This window comes from Betta splendens, chromosome 17 (genome assembly GCF_900634795.4).
Source record: "Betta splendens chromosome 17, fBetSpl5.4, whole genome shotgun sequence".
In the NCBI taxonomy this organism is placed as follows: domain Eukaryota; kingdom Metazoa; phylum Chordata; class Actinopteri; order Anabantiformes; family Osphronemidae; genus Betta; species Betta splendens.
In genome coordinates, this window is record NC_040897.2 from 1,736,216 (window position 1) to 1,757,697 (window position 21,482).

General features: G+C 44.3%; 2 protein-coding genes across 2 annotated transcripts; both read left to right on the plus strand.

Annotated features, from left to right (window-relative positions):
* The first annotated feature begins 28 nt into the window (after nt 1–28).
* lyn (LYN proto-oncogene, Src family tyrosine kinase) lies at nt 29–13,913 on the plus strand. Its single transcript, XM_029132025.3, has 13 exons — nt 29–188; nt 2,025–2,149; nt 2,477–2,519; nt 2,806–2,911; nt 3,144–3,242; nt 3,487–3,590; nt 3,718–3,867; nt 4,036–4,188; nt 5,479–5,661; nt 5,739–5,815; nt 11,104–11,257; nt 12,471–12,602; nt 12,853–13,913. The coding sequence occupies exons 2-13, from the start codon at nt 2,030–2,032 to the stop codon at nt 13,053–13,055; spliced, it is 1,524 nt and encodes a 507-aa protein (XP_028987858.1). The 5' UTR covers nt 29–188; nt 2,025–2,029; the 3' UTR covers nt 13,056–13,913.
* A 1,290-nt stretch (nt 13,914–15,203) lies between these two features.
* Nucleotides 15,204–20,334, plus strand: urod (uroporphyrinogen decarboxylase). Its single transcript, XM_029132797.3, has 10 exons — nt 15,204–15,395; nt 16,259–16,371; nt 16,460–16,539; nt 16,631–16,693; nt 16,912–17,109; nt 17,229–17,390; nt 18,657–18,791; nt 19,121–19,221; nt 19,599–19,665; nt 20,007–20,334. The coding sequence occupies exons 1-10, from the start codon at nt 15,373–15,375 to the stop codon at nt 20,184–20,186; spliced, it is 1,122 nt and encodes a 373-aa protein (XP_028988630.1). The 5' UTR covers nt 15,204–15,372; the 3' UTR covers nt 20,187–20,334.
* The last annotated feature ends 1,148 nt before the right edge of the window (nt 20,335–21,482 follow it).

The window sequence follows — 21,482 nt, forward strand, 5'->3', positions numbered from 1 at the left end:
ATGAAAAATCCCCTGTGAGTTTGACAGAGTTCCTCATTCCGGTGGCTGTAACAGCCCGCGTCGACTCGCCCACCGACCTGTCAGGCTCCACACAACTGATGACAAACACACTGGTGACGGATCCCCAGACCAGAAGGTGCTGCGCTGTGGATGAACTGCATCCCTAACGGGTCGACTTACTGAAAGCGGTAGGAACGAACATGATCAACACTAAAACCAGGCTGAGATTGTGATTTTAATGAGGCTGCTTTGCAACGATGCACTGTCGCACAAAAACAGCTGGGATCTAAAAGTGCAGCATGGGAAAGTAATTGACCATAGATTCGATTGTGTTTGTGTTTGTTTTATCCTTTGATTTAAATTGGTCATTTACAGTGATTGACTACACAGAAAAATAAGAATAGGAAAACCTTTAATAGTCCCACAATGGGTAAATTTTGTAGAAAGAACATAATCAGACGTAGAGCCGTATTAGTGTCTTTTTCTTTACTGACATTAACGCTCATTTAGTTTTGTCACGTCTTCTTTCTCAGACCTTAGTTGGGCCTCGCTCAGTTCACTGGGATTGTTTCTGGATCCCTGGTTTCCATCTCTTCTATTAAGAATATAAGAAGTTAACTAAATAATCAAAAACAATAGGTTTTATGTCAGAATGTCCAAAACGTTGCATTGCACTTTCTTGGAAAGGAATCTGCTGTGAAGGTGACTGTTAATGTGTTTTATGTCAACACAAATCTTAGTGTGTAGCGTTGTGTTACTAGAGGCTTCAGGGAAGGAGTCGACCAGGATCACGTCTGTTTGACTTTGGGCTCGTCAGCAGATCAAACCTTTCACATGCTGAAAACCCAACGTTTTACCAAGAGATAGATGTTGAGTAACAATATCAGGATCAGCTGTGGTTGCAGTGAACCAGAGGCCCAGAAGCAGAAGTCCAGGAGAGCAGAAACGCCACCCACAGCAGCAAAGCTCTGATGGGAACGATGGAATGCAGAAGCTTCGAGCTCTATTCCTCTTTTTGTGCTTCCACTTCATGATTTTACTCACCATAGAATAGAAAGACAGGTCTCTCCTAGATTCTGTAATGAGTTTCCGCTAAATAGAAACTTTAGATGGAATCAACATCATTTTCCTGCTGTTTTTGACTTTTTGTACTGACTTCAGACTGTGAATAATACAACAGGGACCAACATTCAGATGCACAGTGTCTCTTTGGGACGCTGTTTGCTGTAAACTCCATTCGAAGGCTGTGCTGCAGTGTTTCCTGCAGCGCTGGAGCTCAGTGTTTGTCCCACGGGACCGGCGCCCGTAAATGTGTTTGTCTTGTTCAATCATGCACTTGTTTCCTGTTCAAAGAGCCACTATGGTGTTTTCATGGATTCAGACGGGTTGATTTATGAAAAACCTTTGCTACGGTCAAATATGGGTTTCACTCTGTGCTGCTGATATGAGGTTGATTTGATCATCCTGGATCTTTTCTCAGATCATTACCTCTTTAGCCATACTCTTATTTCATTTACTTCACATGGTGAATATCAAACAGCACATTGTTGAACATATCAGTTATTTAAATCTACTATTTCCTGCATTACTCTATGATGATTGTTTCACAAAGCTTGAATATATTCTTATTTTTGTGTTTTTTAACAAGTAATAAATATAGTATAGAACTTAGGATTCCATAAACACATAAGTTTTACGCAAACGACTGATCGACTGATTGTGGCCTAGAAAGATGTTAGTGCAGTGGTTGACTTCCCCTCTGCATCAACCACAAACTTCCATTTCAAGCTGTTCACCAGAAAAAGATGCGCTGAGTGTGAAGATGTAGTCAGAGATGGTGTAACGTGTTTTTTTACCGAGGTGTCATAATATTTAGTCGTAGAATGGATTTGTTTAATTTTGTGCACATAGTGATTAAAATAATGCATGTTAGTGGAGTAGGTGTGTGTCGCTTTTACATAACAGGTGACAGGTGCTGTTCAGCAACTGTACCAGTGCGCTTCATTTCTCACTTCCTCCTGCAGGAAGAATGGGCTGCATGGAGTCAGTGCTGAGCAGCAGCGTGGAGGGAAAGATCAGCCAGCAGACCGTGCACACGGAGCGCTCGCACTACGTCAAAGACCCCACCTCCAATGCAAGAAACAGCACCGTGAGTAACGTCTGCCGGCGTGAGCTGAGCGCGGCTACAAACAAGGCCAAGCAGAGTTATCAAGTTCCTTCATCCATTATATTTTAGTATTTTATGTTTTTAATGAGGAGAACTTCCCTGTCTTAACTCAGACTATCAGAAGGAAATGAAAAAGGAACCGGCTGTGATTGTCTGTTATCTAAATGATGGATTTATCAGTTCCAATAATATTTGATAGATACAGTCGATACGATGTCATAATCACCTGTTCCTCTTTGCCTCTCTTTTTGTCTTATATAATTAATATGTCATTTCCAACCTCTGATAATGAAAACCCTGTCTCTGCAGAACAACTCCCTGTTACCTGGTCAGGTGTTTCAGAACATGGAAGGTACTGAGCCTCTTTATTTCATTCTCTCCTAAAGTACCAAAAGACAGAGAAGACGCAGCCAATAGTTGGAGAGCTTCCACTTCTACACGTACACATTAATTCAGATTCAGAATATTTCATAAAATATGCATTGTTTTGTTGCATTGTTCATGTATATAAGTCCAGACAGTCAGTGAAGCCACTCTATGTTGTTGCCCTATTTTTCTACTAGATTCATTTTGTTATTACTAATAGCTTGGACTCTACAGTATTTGTTTTGTTCATTCATTTTGTTTTCATTTCTCAGAGCAAGAAGGGGCTCATAAGGTTGTTGTTGGGCTTTACACGTACGACTCTGTGCACCCCGACGACTTGGGGTTTAAGAAAGGAGACATGATGAAAATCCTAGAAGAGTGAGTGTGTTTCTCAAAATGTTCTTCATGGTCTGTACATTTCCTCATAAAGGACAGTCACATGTTTGATGTCACATCGTTTCCCCTGAACCCTTTGTTATTAATTGTGGTTTTAACTTACAGGACCTTGTCTATTAACATCTATTATTAAGCACAGTTTGAAGTAATTATTGTACATTTATGTCTTTAAGGATCCTCAATGACTGTGTGAATGTGTTAATTATTCTTGCAGACATGGCGAGTGGTGGAAAGCAAGGTCACTTAAAACCAACAAGGAAGGATTCATCCCGTCCAATTACGTAGCGCAGGCCGACACCATGGAGACAGAGGAGTGAGTGGTACACAGCACTGCTACACAGCAAAAAGACACAACTGACTTGTTGTCAAGTCGCGTGTTTGATGGGTTTTCTGGAAACATCGTGGCCAGAGACTCAATCTGCATGAATTACAGTGAATCACACTGAAGCGTGTTGTTGCATGTTTTTTCTGCTCATCACGGGAAGAATGTAGAGTAAAGATGGAGGTACTGTACTTTAAGGACTGTGTCTACTCATTGTGATTTCTGTTTATTGCAGCTGGTTTTTTAAGGGCATCACGAGGAAGGAGGCTGAGAGGCAGCTGTTGTCTTCCGCCAACAAAGTGGGCTCTTACCTCATCAGGGAGAGCGAAATGCCCAAAGGTGAGGGAGCTCTGACAAACAGGCAAACGCCACAGATTCAGTAAGAATCTGTGGTTTTCAAGAACGGACCATTGGTTTGGTTTTTGCCATTCAAAGCGCCTGCTGTATCCTCCTGACTGGCCCACAGGCACCTACGCCCTGTCCATCAGAGATGCCGACCCCAGCGGCACAGATTCAGTCAAACACTATAAGATCCGAACCCTAGACAACGGTGGCTGCTTCGTCTCCCCCAAGATTTCCTTCCCTGACATCGGCAGTATGATCAAACACTACCACAGTGAGTACGAGTACTAGAAGTCTGTCTACGCCTTCACCTCAGTGACGCTGTTTACACGTTAAGTCCCCAAACGCTGCAGCGTATCAACCTCATCTGCTTTATTGGCTCATGGGGACATACAGTAGAAGCGTTGGTGACAGTGTTGGATTGCGTGTGTGTCTGCACCAGATAAAGCAGATGGTCTGTGTCGGAAATTGGATCGCCCCTGTGTGAAGCCCAAAGCTCAGAAGCCGTGGGACAAAGATGCATGGGAAATTTCCAAGGACTCCATCAGGATGGTGAAAAAACTGGGAGCCGGGCAGTTTGGAGAAGTGTGGATGGGTGAGTGGACGAATGAGTATCTGTGTGTCTGAACAGGTCAACCACAGGCCACACAGCGGTGGTTCACGCTGCCAGTCAGTTCCATTTTAAGAGGAAGAGATGATTCATTATTACAGTAATATGTCTCACAGTAATGAGACATGACAAAGGATGAATCACTCGCCATGAAAATCTTTCTGAAGGGTGCTGTTCATTCCTGGGCTTCTCAGGTCCAAGGATTTCTACTCATTCCTTCCACTTACTGTATGTTCAGCGTTATCAGCACAGCACAGGGAAGCTGAAGTGAAACTAAAATGACTTCCCTTCATTCATTGCATTAGGTGTGTTACAGATTATCCGTTTATGCCTTGGTTCATTTGTTTATGTGAAAATGTGCTGTCCAGTGTTTTCATAGAGGAAACATGAACCAGCAGTAAACTGTCTGATGCAGTGAAGCCTCTCACCTAATGAGCTGTTCACTGAGTGTGAGGCACTGGTCCATAGCTTGAGATTTGAGGTTCAGTCCCAGGTACAGGTTTGTCTGGATGATGATGAGAACGACAGGAACACCCTGAGGATGTTGTAGATGCGCTCTCTCGGTTTCTTCAGACTAAAAGGCTGGTTTTGCCGCAGCAGTTTCACTTTCAGCGTTCATTTTACTGTGGTTTGATGCAACACTCCAAGCTGCTGAGAAGTCAGTGTTGCTACACATAGTGGACTTTTCCTCTCTCTTTTTGTGTCAAACAACATAAACCTGTATCGACACGCATCTGTGTTCATGACATCAAGTACAGAAAGCTGCGCTTCAGTTCAGTCACATGAATCAGATCCTGAGTGACTGAATACTGTGTGTCCAGTGACTGTGATTTGCTGTGCTGACGTGCTCATGTTCAGTGGTTGAAGCTGGGAGGTTTGGTGCCCTGCTCTGTTGCAGGTCCGACACTGTCAGATCTACTCTGAGCAGCAGCCTGGATGGTCTGACGCCTTCTGCAAAAGTAGCAAACAGACAAACAGATGTTTTAACGCTAATCAGCATCAATTTACTGGTCAGGAAGAGTCAATTCTGAAAGAAATAAGAGCAGACCCAGATCTTTCTACACTATAAACTGAAAGGCTTGTCTGCTTGGTGCGATGTGCCGTCGACCCAGCTGTTGCTCAACTACTTCCTGTTTTAATTTTTCCTGTTATTGTCAGCAACTTCCAGGTGAGATTGGATCGTTTCTTGAACTAGAACATTCACACACACGGCCGATAAACCCAGAATCCTGTGCTGATACGGTTTCCCACCTCTCTCTGCTGCTGCCTGATCAGCGTACTACAACAACGCGACCAAGGTGGCGGTGAAGACGCTGAAGCCCGGGACCATGACTGTGGAGGCCTTCATGGAGGAAGCCAACGTCATGAAGACGCTGCAGCACCACAGGCTGGTCAGACTCTACGCTGTGGTCACCAAGAGCGAGCCCATATACATCGTGACTGAGTTCATGGCCAACGGTAAGTGAGCGGAGGCGTGAGCGCGTGCGGCAGAGCAGGCGCAGCCGGCTGTGGCTGACTGTGCTCCATCGCTGCAGGGAGCCTGCTGGACTTCCTGAAGAGTGATGAGGGGTGCAGGCTGCAGCTGCCCAAGCTCATCGACTTCTCAGCACAGGTGATGTTTTTCTCATCATTCCTCCTTCATATGAGTCAAACCAAGCGTCTAGAGGGCCCAGTCACACGGCTGGGGAAAATGAAGCATAGCATAACAATAAGAGACAAATAACAGTGATAAAAGGTACTTATCACACACACTGAGGGAAGATTAGCCCAACATCTCCTGACGAACCTGAGAAACCTGTTTCCAACAATGATCTTTTGTAGCTCAGAGCTTCCCTGTACTGATATTGCTTCCTTTTTGTTTTGCTTTGTGATGCACTGATTTCATGCAAATGTTTGTTTTGAATGTGATATTAATACCAGCTTTTTGTGGGCCAGCAGCAACAGATTTCAAGGAGAACATTAACAACCTCACATTCTGGTGGCACTGCTGCCAGAATGTTTACGGCTCTATTCTTTATAACTAACTAATGAATGTAGATGTATTCGCATTCATATATATATACACACTCTATTCTCACCCTCCGCGGGTGGTCTCGTCCACTTTCCAAGCTCGGGTCCTCTACCAGAGGCCAGGGAGCTTGAGGGTTCTGCGCAGTATCCTTGCTGTTCCTAGGACTGCACTTTTCTGGACTGAGATTTCGGATGTTTTTCCAGGGATCTGTCGTAGCCACTCCTCCAGTTTGGGGGTCACAGCCCCTAGTGCTCCGATCACCACAGGCACCACTGTGGCCTTCACCTTCCAAGCCTTCTCCAGTTCTTCTCTGAGCCCTTGGTATTTCTCTAGTTTCTCATGTTCCTTTTTCCTGATGTTGCCATCGCTTGGTATTGCCACATCCACCACTACGGCTTTCCTCTGCTCTTTATCCACCACCACAATGTCTGGTTGGTTCGCCATTACTATTCTGTCTGTCTGTATCTGGAAGTCCCACAGGATCTTGGCTCGCTCGTTCTCTACCACCTTGGGAGGTGTTTCCCACTTTGACCTTGGGGTTTCCAGTCCATACTCCACGCAGATGTTCCTGTATACTATGCCAGCCACTTGGTTATGGCGTTCCATGTATGCTTTGCCTGCCAGCATCTTACACCCTGCAGTTATGTGCTGGACCGTCTCAGGGGCCTCTTTGCACAGTCTACACCTTGGGTCTTGTCTGGTGTGGTAGATCTGGGCCTCTATGGCTCTGGTGCTCAGGGCCTGCTCCTGTGCAGCCAGGATGAGTGCCTCTGTGCTGTCCTTCAGCCCAGCCCTTTCAAGCCATTGGTAGGATTTGTTGAGATCAGCCACTTCAGTTATGTTCCGGTGGTACATCCCATGCAAGGGCTTGTCCTCCCATGATGGTCCCTCTTCCAGCATCTCATCCTCTGTTCTCCACTGCCTGAGACATTCACTCAGCACGTCATCTGTCGGGGCCTTGTCCTTGATGTACTTATGGATCTTGGATGTTTCATCCTGGATAGTGGCTCTCACGCTCACTAGTCCTCGGCCTCCTTCCTTGCGGCTAGCGTACAGTCTCAGGGTGCTGGATTTGGGGTGGAACCCTCCATGCATGGTGAGGAGCTTTCGTGTCTTAACATCTGTGGTCTGTATCTCTTCCTTTGGCCACCTTATTATTCCCGCAGGGTATCTGATCACTTGCAGAGCGTAGCTGTTTATTGCCCGGGATTTGTTCTTGCCATTGAGCTGGCTTCTTAGGACTTGCCGTACTCGTTGGAGGTATTTGGCTGTTGCCGCATTCCTTGTTGCCTGTTCAAGGTTGCCGTTCGCCTGTGGTATTCCAAGGTACTTGTAATTGTCCTCAATGTCGGCTATTGTTCCTTCTGGGAGTGAGACCCCTTCTGTGTGGATTACCTTGCCTCTCTTTGTCACCATCCTCCCACATTTCTCGAGTCCGAATGACATCCCGATGTCCGAGCTGTAGATCCTGGTAGTGTGGATCAGCGAGTCGATGTCTCGCTCACTCTTGGCGTACAGCTTGATGTCATCCATGTAGAGGAGGTGACTTATGGTGGCCCCGTTCCGGAGTCAGTATCCATAGCCAGTCTTGTTTATTATTTGGCTGAGGGGGTTCAGACCTATGCAGAACAGCAGTGGGGACAGTGCATCTCCTTGGTATATGCCACATTTGATGGATACTTGGGCAAGTGGCTTCCCATTGGCTTCAAGGGTGGTTTTCCACAACCTCATCGAGTTTGCAATGAAGGCCCTTAGAGTTCTGTTGATGTTGTACAGCTCCAAGCATTCAGTGATCCGTGTGTGGCATTGAGTCATAGGCTTTCTTGTAGTCGATCCAGGCTGTGCACAGGTTGGTGTGTCGCATTCTGCAGTCTTGGGCGACTGTTCTGTCTACCAGGAGTTGGTGTTTGGCTCCTCTGGTATCCTTACCAATGCCATTCTGAGCTTTGCTCATGTATTGACTCATGTGCCCACTTATCTTAGCTGCGATGATGCCCGACATGAGCTTCCATGTTGTGGAGAGACAGGTTATTGGCCGGTAGTTGGATGGGACTGTACCCTTTGAGGGATCCTTCATTATCAGGATCGTTCACCCTTTGGTCAGCCATTCAGGGTGAGTCCCATCCCTTAGCAGCTGGTTCATTTGTGCTGCCAGGCGCTCATGGATTGCAGTGAGCTTCTTTAGCCAGTAGGCGTGGATCATGTCAGGGCCAGGTGCTGTCCAGTTTTTCATACCTGAGACTCTATGTTGGATGTCTGCCACTGTGATAGTCACTGGGTTCTGTTCAGGGAGGTTACTGTGGTCTTCCCTCAGATCCACCAGCCACTGTGCATCACTGTTGTGTGATGCCTCCCTTTCCCATATCCCTTTCCAGTACTGTTCAGTTTCCAGCCTTGATGGGTCTGCTCTGCTGTTATTACCCTGCCATTGAGAGTACACTTTCGCAGGTTGTGTTGCGAACAGCCGGTTTATTCGTCTGGCTTCGTTGTCTCTGGTGTATCTCTTTAGGCGGCTGGCCAAGGCTTGTAGCCTTTGCTTGGCAGTTTCGAGTGCTTCAGGTATGGGCATCTGGCTGTACCTCTTAGGCATTGGTCTTTTCATTGCACCTCTCTGGGCCTCTGTCATTTGGCTCACTTCCCTCCGAGCTGCCTTGATTTTTGCCTCCAACCTTCGTTTCCATGGTGGGTATTGTTTCTCATGGCTCCCATGGTTGCTCTTATAGCCAAGCACCTCTAGGATCACTGATGCTGAAGCGTATATCAGCTCATTGGTTTCTGTGATTGTTGTGGTAGGGATCGCTCTCAATGCTGCATTCACATCTTCCATGAGACTTTCTGATGGTACTTCACTTAGCCGTTGTAGTGGGGTTCGGGGTTGCCTGTTCAATCTCGCCATGATCTTATTTTTCAGGTCAGTCGCTGCCTCGCTCAGCGTATCTGTGCTTATTGGGGCTTCGTACCCAATTTCCGGTTGGGGAGATAGTGAAACCTCCCCTCTGACCTGGCGTCCTGGCTCCCCCTTGCCGTAGCATTTGTGTTGTATCTCGTCAATCTCAAGTCGTGATAGCAGTTGCCGTTTGTGGATGTTGGAACACTGAGCTACTAGTTGCTTCGCCGTCAGTCTTGAATGTGGGTTTCTCTGTTCCCATTCACCGCACATTCTTTGCATGTAACCCCTCTGACTAGGGTTACTTGAGTAGTAGCTTCCAACAGAGCCTTGTTCTCGCATGTCAGCCATTTCTTTCTTGTTCCAGTAGCCCACTTCTCGCCAAGGTGCTCTGGTCCCGGTTCGAATCCCCCGTTAGGGGCATGCAAGTCCTGTGACTTTACCGATTGAGCTATCCAGCGTGCCATATATATATATATATATATATATATATTATAAATATATATAATATATATATTAATATAATATATATATACATTTTTATTTAATTAATGTATGATAGCAACAGTGTAAAGAAATAAAATCCTACTAGAGGAAGAAACCAGCGAAGCCAGGCTCAGTGTGACCACCGGCCTCGACGGGTTGGGGTGAGAGGAAAAAGAAGAGAAAACAACAACAACAGGAAACAACAACAGAACAGACAGGATGACTGGACCAGTAACTGAACACTGGTTCTTACGACGGTTGAATATTGGCCCATGATTGGCTGGTTGAAGGGTTACCAACCCAGGAGAGTGTGCAGAGAGGATGGAAGGAGTATTTTGAGGAGCTGATGGATGAGGAGAGTGACAGGGAAAGAAGGGAGAAAGATGTGGATGTTGTGGAGCAGGAAATAGCAGAGATTAGAAAGGATGAGGTGAGGAAGACTCTGAGCAGGATGAAGAGTGGAAAGGCTGTTGGTCCTGATGACCTGGGGTGTGGAAGTGTCTAGAAGAGACAGCAGTGGAGTTTCTAACTAGTTTGTTCAACAGGATCCTAGAGAGCGAGAAGATGTCTGAGAAGAAGAGGAGAAGCGTTCTGGTGCCGATCTTTAAGAACGGGCGACACGCAGAACTGCAGCAACTACAAAGTTAATGAGCCACACAATGAAGTCTCTTCCCAATGAAGGGAAAGAGTCGTGAAGGCCAGGCTCAGGAAGAAGGTGGAGCTTTGAGCCCCTTCCTGTTTGCTGTGCTGATGGACAGACTGACAGACGAGGTCAGACAGGAATCTGGACAGTGATGTTCTATCTGCAGTGAGCAGATAGAACATCACTGTCCAGATTCCTGCTCTATGAGTTAGAGACAGTGAGGAAGAGGTGGAGCAGCAGAGATGAAGATGCTGAGGTTCTCCTTACGACGAGGTTGGACAGAACCAGGAACCAGCTCATCAGAGGACGGCTCACGCTGCCTGTTAGTAACAAAGTCAGAGAGGACAGACTGAGGTGGTTTGGACGTGTGCAGAGGAGGGAGAGCGAATATACTGGTAGAAGGATGTTGGAGATGGAGCTGCCAGACGAGAGGACGCCCAGGGAGGAGATACATGGATGTGATGACACAGGACATGAGGTTGGCTGGTGTGAGTGGAGGAGACTCCCAGGATAGAATGAGATGGAAAAGGATGATTCGCTGATGGGAAAAGCCCAAAGAGAAGTGGTAGTGATTGGCTGTTTCAGTGAAGGTGTAAAAGCCTGTGGTTCATGACCTGTTAGAGATAGGTTGGTTTGGGTTGAAATGGATGTGCTGGTTTAAGAGCTGTCTTAACTTGATATGACCTATGAAAAGCAGTCTAAATACAGAGGTGAGAGGTCATCCAATCTATAGCTGTTGGTTTATGTCAACACATTGTGCTGTTGCAGTGCAGTTATTTAATACGTTCAGCAATTAAAAACCAGGACAAATAAAACAAATGTACAGTTTACTTTCATATTTTCCTTTAATACCTTGTCTTTGCTGGTCCGCAGATAGCAGAGGGCATGGCCTACATAGAGAAGAGGAACTACATCCACAGGGACCTGAGAGCCGCCAACGTCCTGGTCTCAGATAATCTGCTGTGTAAAATCGCAGACTTCGGGCTGGCGCGAGTCATCGTGGACGACGAGTACAGCGCCAGAGAGGGTACGATGTGCATGTGTGCGTGAGCGTTTCCATCAGTGTCAGGATATAGACGCCATCACAAAGCACCCGCTCTGGGAGCCTGTGAGACTAATATAAAAGCACAGAAACAGAAGTGGGCGCTGCTTCCTCACCGCAGACTCATCCTCAGAGTCCAACTGGTGACTGCAAACCATACGCACCAGTTTGTCTCACACAGGACACAATGGGCTCGTAAAAATACCCAGCTGCCATTTCAACGCTGAGTATTTGAATCAGCCTCATAACTCTGGTTGAATGACCCTTGGATTATGTGTTGATTTTAAAAGGTGAATGAACGTTATTTCAGTGTCTTCCTGTCAACATTAGAGCATTAAACACTGGTTCAACATTACATTATCAACAATATCTAACAATATTACAACCATATTTTAACTACTTCATTTAATATTAATTATCTTTGAAGGTCGGTTGTGTGCCTCCTGGTCATGATGAAACTCAGCTGAGCACTGATCTGGAACCTGGAAACTCTTGAAGGAGACTAAAATAACTCTGTTTCCACTGCACATAAATGAATAGTATCACTTATGTTTACACTAGAAATGTGTGGGCGCGTCCTGTACAGTTCTACTTTTCATGGAATGGAATGTTGTGTGTGTGTGTGTGTGTGTGTGTGTGTGTGTGTGTGTGTGTGTGTGTGTGTGTGTGTGTGTGTGTGTGTGTGTGTCTGTGAGACAGACACGATACCTAATGATGTTACGCTGTAAAAGTTCTTTATCATCATCTGGTTCCTCATTCTGATTTGATCTGTTTTTTATTTGTTCTCACAAGGTCAAAGCACAGTTGATTGTTTTGGTCTTTGATTAAAAAACTGCTGTGGATGCATGTTGTTTATCAAAAGTTCTCTCAGATAATAATCAATGTGAAAAATGTGTGTGTGTGTGTGTGTGTGTGTGTGTGTGTGTGTGTGTGTGTGTGTGTGTGTGTGTGTGTGCGTGCGTGCACGTGTGTGTGTGCGTGTGTATGTGTGTGCGTGCATGTGTTCGTGTGTGTGTGTGTGTGTGTGTGTGCGTGTGTGCGTGCGTGTGTTCGTGTGTGTGTGTGTGTGCCCGCACGTGTGTGTGTGTGTGTGTGTGTGCGCGCGCGTGCGTGTGTGCGTGCTTGTGTGCGTGCGTGTGTGTTTGTGTGTGTGCGTGCGTGCGTGCGTGTGTGTGTGTGTCCGTGTGTGTGTCCACAGGAGCCAAGTTCCCCATCAAGTGGACCGCTCCAGAGGCCATTAACTACGGCTCCTTCACAATCAAGTCCGACATGTGGTCCTTTGGAGTTCTGCTCTACGAAATCATCACCTACGGGAAAATTCCCTACCCCGGTGAGTGTGTCCTTAGTGCGTCAGGACTATTAGTGTGATGACACTGTTCTATACTGAATTTTACGGCAGCAACAGTGTGTGGTATAAATAAGTTGCTGAAGCTGCTTAGTGATTTGATGCATCATGTGCTGTACGTGTACATGGGGTACTTGCTGCCACCTGCTGGTGTGTCTTTGTGTGTCCACGGTGCAGACAGTGGACACACCTCTGACCACCTCTGACCTCCATGTCTTGCGCTCCTGTCCCTCAGGCATGTCCAAGGCCGAGGTGATGTCGTCTGTGCAGCGCGGCTACCGGATGCCGCAGCCCGACGGCTGCCCCAGCGCCCTCTACAGGGAGATGCAGTCCTGCTGGAAGAGCAAACCTGAGAACAGACCCACCTTTGACTACATGCAGAGTGTCCTGGACGACTTCTACACTGCCACAGAGGGACAGTACGTGCAACAGCCGTAGCGAGAGACCGCCACAGACTCTTCTTGTCAATTCCTGCTGATTATGTTTGAAGCCACATCTCTGTATATAATGTATGACACGTTACAAATGTATTTATATGTTGTAATGTTTTTAATATTGGCTTTTATACCCATATATGAATTTTGTAGGTTAGTTTGATTTTAAACTATACTGCGGCCACTCAACGCTGTGTAAGTATTACATTGTGTTCAGCTTTAACTTCTTTCAATGCACATTCTAAAATACTAAGAGATCAAAAGACAGGTTGTGTTAGTGATGTATGTATCGACTCAGTTTTAACAGATGTGTAAAACAGATGCGTGGTCTCAGCTGATTTTGGGAAGAGAAAATATAAAAAGATTGGATGAGTTTTTTCAGCTGCTCTGTGGCTCTGTGTAAATAGTTTGGCATGTAAACAGGCCCAGCTACAGTATATGCAGCATTACATGTAATAATTATATGTTATAATCATGCATCGTTTTGTACTGAACAAACACAGTGGTGTGGTATAACTTCAGAATGAATTTCAGCACGTTTTTTTTTTTTATTACAAAAGCAACATAAAAACTTGATGCCCACTTCATATTGAAGTGCAGTGGCTTTTGTTGTTTCTGTTTGTTTTGCATTTTTACATTTGGAATCTACAGTCTTTACCATTTCATCAGAACAAAGTGATTTGTCATGGCACTGGATGTTATTAATTAATGTATTAATGAATGAAGGAAACTTGTATTTGTATGTGAATCTTACACAGTTGCTGAAGCAGAATGTACCATTCAGATTTTTTCAGGTTTTTATTTTTTACCACAGTATGTGAAATGAAAAATCTAGTGAATATTAAACTACATGGACAAAAGATTGGCAGTAAATTTTAATATGAATGTCTTTGTTTGCTGACATATGATGTGGTTGTTCCAGAGATGAGCAATTCACTGCAATTCATCCTCAAACGGAGGAGAGAGAGATATTAATACTAATGTAAGCAAAGGTGGGAGTTCTAGTGCAAGTAAAACTTATGAAGTAAAAACACTTTAGACACATTGCTCCAGTGAGTAAAAGAAATCCTGATAGCATTGTGTATGTACAGTATAATAGTGGACAAAAAGCGTTTTCAGTCAAAAACATGGACAAATAAATGGACCAACGAGCTGGTGAGGAACACAAACAGGTAACAGGTAAATGCATCATTGCACATCATAATAAATAGTTTACACCTGTTTAGTTATAAAGTACAGCTACTGCGAGACTGGACCTGCAGTGGGTGAGTGATAATACGAGACGTCGTCATGGTCCTGATGCCAGAACGTTTGCATTTGCTCCATGATGTCGTTTTCTGTGCCCATCTCTGATCGGCTGCAGTCTCTTACCTCCATTCAACTTCAGAAGTAAAATACCCGGCGTCGCTCTTAGTGAGTACGCATGAAGCCAAAGGATCATCCTGGTGTCAGTTCATCATAGGAGTCAACGGGTCGTGAACTTTGAAGCAGAATCACTTTAAATCTGACGTCTGAGACGATTTTGCATTCTCAGTTCAACCCCATTAGGGTCCAAAACGCTTAATAAATGCCTTTCTATACACAACAGGTCCTTCAGCACACACTCATGTTGTAGCTCATATGTCTGTGGAGTTCCCTGTCAGTTTGAAGCTAATGCCACTTCCAGGAGGTCACTGATTCTTTCTCCGATGCAGACGGAGAGTTGACTCCTTCAGAGTGAGTGAGTGCTGATAACCACACCTTCATGTGGCAGCATAGGAGCAGCATTTCCCTGTGTCAGACGAACAAAAATTATGTTTTGAAGAATAAGCTCGATTGTTTGATGTCAGTTTCAAAGCAACAGGCCTGTGTCTGAAAAATATCTCGTTATTAGGGGATAACATCTAATAACGATATGCAAGTTAAACATTTTTTTCGTTTGGTTGCAGTAATTGGTTGCCAAAAGTAATGCCACTTCCAGGGGGTCAAGAGATTATTTTGTGAAAAGGTAAAAAAAAAAAAACATTACTTTTAAATTGAAGTAATGCAATATTTACATATTCGGAGTTCATTAAATACAATTTATTAGACATACCTTTTTAATAATGTATTTGCAAGCGTGACTTCTACACAATATAAACAAAAACAGCAATGGTGACGTAGTTCCTGTTTGGTCACATGGTTTTTCAAGATGGCCGCGCCCTGCAGCCAGATTGTGTAGGAACTGAAAGCGTTGAGCAAGAGGTTGTTGATGGCAGTTGAGGGTCTTCAGGTCGCAGCTGAACTCTCCAGAGAGAGACCGAGGAGCATCTGAGAACTGTCACCACCGCAGCGCCTCCGACATGAGCAAGGACGCGTTCATCCTGTAAGAGTTCCCATTTTGTAATAGTGTCGTTATGAAGCTAGCGCTGCTTATGAAACCACCGTGAAGACACGTTTGTCACCAGTTTAGGTTTTCAGCAAAACTGTAACTTTTTTCTTGACGGACATCTTATTTTGCAAAAGCGTATTCAGAAAAAAACAGTAGTTTGATTTTCTTTTCACTATATTTGTATTTACGTTATTTTTGGAACATAAATTACTAGAGTTTCAGAATCATGGCGATGTTTTATGTAATTCAGGGAAAACTTGAAATTGTTCTTTTTCCATTTCGTAGTTTTAATTCAACGCCTTTTTCAGTCATTGATTTAGATTCACAAGTTCTTTGTTTTTCAGTTTTTATTATTGAAGACTTGATGGCTGACATTAATAGAAACTTTAACGATGTAACGATTCCAGATGAAAACAGTGTTGCAGTACATTTTCTATACAAACGTAGATGTGTATGATAAAATGCGCTATAACGTTATAGTTACGCTATAAGTGCAGTTTCTAACAGTCCGTCCCACTAACGCTTTCAACCGTTTCCCTCCTGTTGAAGGGTGATACGGGCAGAGAGTTGTTATCTCTCTAATCACTCTGCTTCAACAGCTCTGAGGCTGATTGTCCAACATGATGGTGAGGGAAGGGATGGGTACATGTGCATTCTAGATAACACAACCCTGAAGGATAAACCAAAAACAATTACTTTACGAATAACAGTTGAAAAAATCATTAAGCTAATAAATGTTGCTGTGTTAGATGATGGACGATATTTATCAAGCTCAGCTCTACTGAGCTTCTTTTAACTCACAGCTGCATTTGCTGAAGACCAAATATTTCATGTTACTTTTCTTAATTTCCGTCCAGTCCCAGGAACTTTCCTCAGCTTTACAATGATACATTCCTGCGGGCAGCACGAGGAGAAGGAACAGAGTATGTTCCTGTGTGGTGTATGAGACAAGCTGGACGATATCTGCCAGGTTCTGTAATCACTGCTTTCTGTAGCGTAAGTGGATGAGCCACTTCCTGCACTCACACCTATTAATGTAATGTTAAATGTTATGACAGAGTTTCGGGAGTCCAGAGCTGGGAAAGACTTTTTTGAGACATGTCGGTCCCCAGAGGCCTGCTGCGAGCTCACGCTGCAGGTAGAGATGCTGTTTTTATGCCTATTAATTAGAAAATAACACTTTTTACATTTTTTACTTCATTTCTGTGTTTCTCTTTTTCCACTTTTAGCCGCTGAGACGTTTTCCTTTTGATGCTGCCATCATTTTTTCTGACATCCTAGTTGTCCCACAGGTAAAGCGAACAGAACCTCCTGCATACATTTCATCATTACATCAGTCATAAATTTACAGAAGGTATATAGTACATACAGTGTAAATGGTCAAAGCTAAACTCTTCCTTAATGCTTTCTCAGGAATCAGCCAGAAATTAAATGCTGGTGTGTTTCTCTGTAAACAGTGTCTTTCAGCTGGTCAGTATTCACAGTCTTCCATTCTTCTCTGTCCATCCAGGCCATGGGGATGGATGTCCAGATGGTGGCAGGTAAGGGTCCCACATTCCCGGAGCCGCTGAAGGAGCCAGAAGACCTGCAGCGTCTGCGGGTCAAAGTGGATGTGGACAAGGAGTTGGGCTACGTCTTCAGAGCCATTACACTGACCCGACACAAGCTAGAGGGAAAAGTGCCGCTTATAGGCTTTACCGGAGCCCCGGTGAGGGATGATACAGATCCATTTGAAGATCTACAGACCAGTCAACCGCTTGGTGATGGTAATGAGAATGATCGCTGTTGAAAATGTTTTCTGTTGTGTTTTCTTGCTTTCCTCTACAGTGGACGCTGATGTCCTACATGATCGAAGGCGGAGGCTCTAATACACACTCCAAGGCAAAGCGCTGGCTCTACCGCCACCCCGAGGCCAGCCACATGCTGCTGAGGATGCTTACTGACGTGATAGTGGAGTATCTGCTGGGACAGGTGGCAGCTGGAGCCCAGGTGATGACAGTTCAAAAAGGTTAAGAAGCAGTGATTCCAGCTTCAGTTGCAAGTGTACTGTCAGGAGTACTTTAGACGGTGACGTCTGCCTCAGGCGTACAGAAACAAACCTGATTCTCAGTATCAGCACAAATAGAGCCAGAACAGTCCACGAGGAAAGGCGCGGATTTATTGCACAAAGTCTGGATGAGGGCGGCACGGTGGTGCGGTGCGTAGCACTGTCGCCTCACAGCAAGAAGATTCTGTGTTCGATTCCCGGAGGTCCCTTTCTGTGTGGAGTTTGCACGTTCTCCCCGTGTCTGCGTGGGTTCTCTCCGGGTCCTCCGGCTTCCTCCCACAGTCCAAAGACGTGCATTAGGTTGATTGGCTTCTCTTCATTGCCCGTGAGTGTGTGAGTGTATGGTTGTCTGTCTATGTGTTGCCCTGCGATGGACTGGCGACCCGTCCAGGGTGTACCCCGCCTCTCGCCCGTAGCCAGCTGGGATAGGCTCCAGCACCCCGTGACCCCGCACTAGGGAGTAAGCAGTTCAGAAAAGTCTGGATGTCTTTGCCTTTTTCACTTGACTTCTTAATTTGGACAGTAGGACGCAAAGCAGGCAGTGTGTACCAGAGAGACAGAGATGGTTTAGATTTCCTAATGGTGTTTTACTTTACTTCACTTACTAGTAAAATATATAAATAACCAATTTATGCAAAAACACAGGTAAACTTACCTGTTTACACCTAGTAGCGATGTAATGAAAAATAAACACAATTGCTGGAAATGCATGTAAAGCATCATTGCTGAACACAGTCAGGTAACTCACAGCACCAGCTCCATTAATGTGCAGCTTTTTCTAACATTCTCAGTTTCATTTGGACCGGGTGATTGTGCAGGCCAGCTCATGACTCTCCTGTTTAGGCAGAGAGCCCCAACTTAAGCAAACGGCTTGTTTGGGGTCATTTTAGTGTGGGGAAAAATTATTAGTCCTGTGGAATGCCCTCAATTTTGACTAGTTCACAAATATTGACCCACCCGGTCCCACCTCCTCCTCCACACTTCACATTGAGAGCATTTGAGAGTTGTTCAGTTATACTTTATTTACATACAGAGATATTGTGGGTTGTGTAATATTTCACAAGATAGTTCCGTGTTCCTTTATAAATGCAGAAAAATACAAAAACATACATTAAAACGCAACATGTGTAATTATACAATATAACTATGTATAGTTATAACATTATAACAAAGACTGTTACAGTTACACATTTTTCTGTGATGTTCAGGCTCTGCAGGTGTTTGAGTCCCACGCCGGCATCTTGGGACCTGTTGAATTTAAGGAGTTCTCGCTGCCGTACCTCAGAGACATTGCTCGTCGGGTCAAAGATAAACTTAAGGAGGCGGGACAGGACATCCCCATGGTGAGACAAAACATAAGCCCAAACTATTTCCTTCTAGAAATATATAAAAGCAAACACACAATTACATTAAACTCATATATGTACACTGAAAACAAAAATGTGCCCATTGTACTAGTCTCCACTAGTTTTTTGTTCTTTGGCACTTAATCACCAGTAGGTGGTAGCATTTCATTACAATACCACGATCTGTGAATAGTATGTTGGAATCTACTGTATGTGCATCAATCACACTGTGTGTGTGTGTGTGTGTGTGTGTGTGTGTGTGTGTGTGTGTGTGTGTGTGTGTGTGTGTGTGTGTGTGTGTGTGTGTGTGTGTGTGTCTGTTCCAGATTGTTTTTGCCAAAGATGCTCACTATGCTCTAGAGGATCTGTCTCAGTCCCACTATGAGGTGGTTGGTCTGGACTGGACCATTGACCCACAGTCTGCACGGTAATGCCCACCCACACAAAGAGCAATTGTACTTCACTAATATGATCCTGATAATTGTGCAACGTGCCGTTTTGATCCTTAAATTACAAAATAGAACCTGATGATGATTTTGTTTTAAATGCTTTTCTCTCTTTTGAGTGTGCAAAATCAAACCAAACGCAATTATTGACATGCAGCAAGAACTGATATCTCTGTGCAACGTGAGCTTTGTAGAGGATCAATACATGACTCTCCTCACTTCAAACTTGACCGTATTTGGTTTGTCACTGTTCATTCTTTACGGCAGCACGCTGTCTGTGCTTCCTGCTGTCCTCCAATACATGGCCTGTTAGTTAAAGGTTTACCCTGTGTGTCTGTGTCTGTGTGTTTGTTTCCAGGGAGCGCACGGGAGGAAAGGTGAGCCTGCAGGGAAACATGGATCCTTGTGCTCTCTATGCTCCAAAGGTAACCTCTGCTCTAATGTTGGTTTAGCTTACACCTATGCACAAAGGCTGATTGATGAGACGCATGTAGATTTGTGGCTACATGAGTGGCTACATGAGTGGCTCAAGGTACTGTCTAGTGCCACAGACCAGTCAGTGTGCCCATGCTAAGCCCTGCCCACTGCCAAATGTCAAGTCTTATATAGAATAAGGTGAGGACTGATGAACCAGAGTGGAACCAGGCTGGACCGCAGGGAGAGGGCATCCAGCTTTAGGCAGAGTTCTGTTGGAAACCTTGAACCCACATGTGGATGTTACTGTGAAGTCCTTTTAAACATGTGTCTGTTCATCTGCTCTCCTCAGGACCGTATTTCAAACATTGTGAAACACATGCTGGAGGGCTTTGGTACCAGAGGCTACGTCGCCAACCTGGGCCACGGCCTGTACCCTGACATGGACCCGGAGAATGTCGGCGCCTTTGTTGAAGCGGTGCATCAACACTCTAAACAGATGATTAAACAAAAGTCCGAATCCGTCAACTAATGATCACTCTGTAAAATATATTCAGTATCATACAAATATTTTTATTATATTTTCATGTTGTGATTAAAAACCTTTGGCTGGCAATGATTTGACTGATTGAGAAATTGATGTTAATAATAATTAAAATCAGCTGTCTCAAGTTTTCAAATGAAGACGTTGCTTTTCCCAGAGAAGACAATTTTCGATATGTTGATCTGATGCGAGTTGAATTATGTGTGGTTCAGAATCTATAGCTCCGTAGTAGAAAGCTGTATGTCATGTTCCAGTTCTATGGGGTTCAAAGCTTCTTATGGCTTCTATTCATGCTCTAAACAGCTTTCATGTGTGGAGGGAAGATATTGGGCTGTGTATTAATCATCCAGCCAGATTACAAGAATGTTACGAATGGAGAGCTGCTGAAGCGAAAAACAAAAGCTAGACATTTTAAGAGAGTTTAAGCGACGCATCAACGCAGACTTAATCTACAAAAGTGGCTCGTGAAGAGAAAGAGGTTTCAATCATCCTGAGAGCTTTTATGTGACTGCTCCTTTCCACAATATTGCAAACTACATGCGATACATGTGTATCACTTTCTTTTTAGTTAAAAATAAAAGTTGATAAAGGTGTTAATTTAAATAAGAATCTGTGAGATAAACATTTTACCTTCAGCTCAAAGCTGTAAACTGTAATAATACATTTCGTCTACCATGACGCTCTGTTTTTATCTTTGAGCATATTTCTCATATGTGGAAATAGAAACACCAAAACAACAGTAATGATCTTATGAAGCTTGTTTTTAGATGCATTACTTTTACTGTTTTCGATAAATGAACTCATTTGTTGTGTTTATTTTGATGCTTTCTACGTCATGTTTGTTCATCCACAGAAGAATTTGGAGCCTGGTTTAAACAGGTTTGTCCCAGAAAATGGGACAGAGACCAGATAGTGGCTTTAACTGGGACAGAAGTGAGACTGTGTCCTGCCTGAAGGTGCAGGAACACTATTTTATCATCCAGTCTGAATTCCTTGGAGATGTCCTTTGTAATCAATCTCTTTATAAATAAAGAGCTCAACAGTGCAGTACAGTGGCCTCTGGAACAACACTGACTCAAAGTAGCTAATGACAAACCGTCGGGGGTCAGCAAGTAATAACTGTCATCGCTGCTCTCATTCTACAGGAACCATATTTGAGAAATGTCCTTATAAAAGTCTATAAAAACAGCTTCCTCAAGTGGCATGTGTTGAATTTTTATATAATCTATAATCTGTATCCATAGAATGCAACCTAAAAAGCAAACTGAAGTGAAACAAATTTGA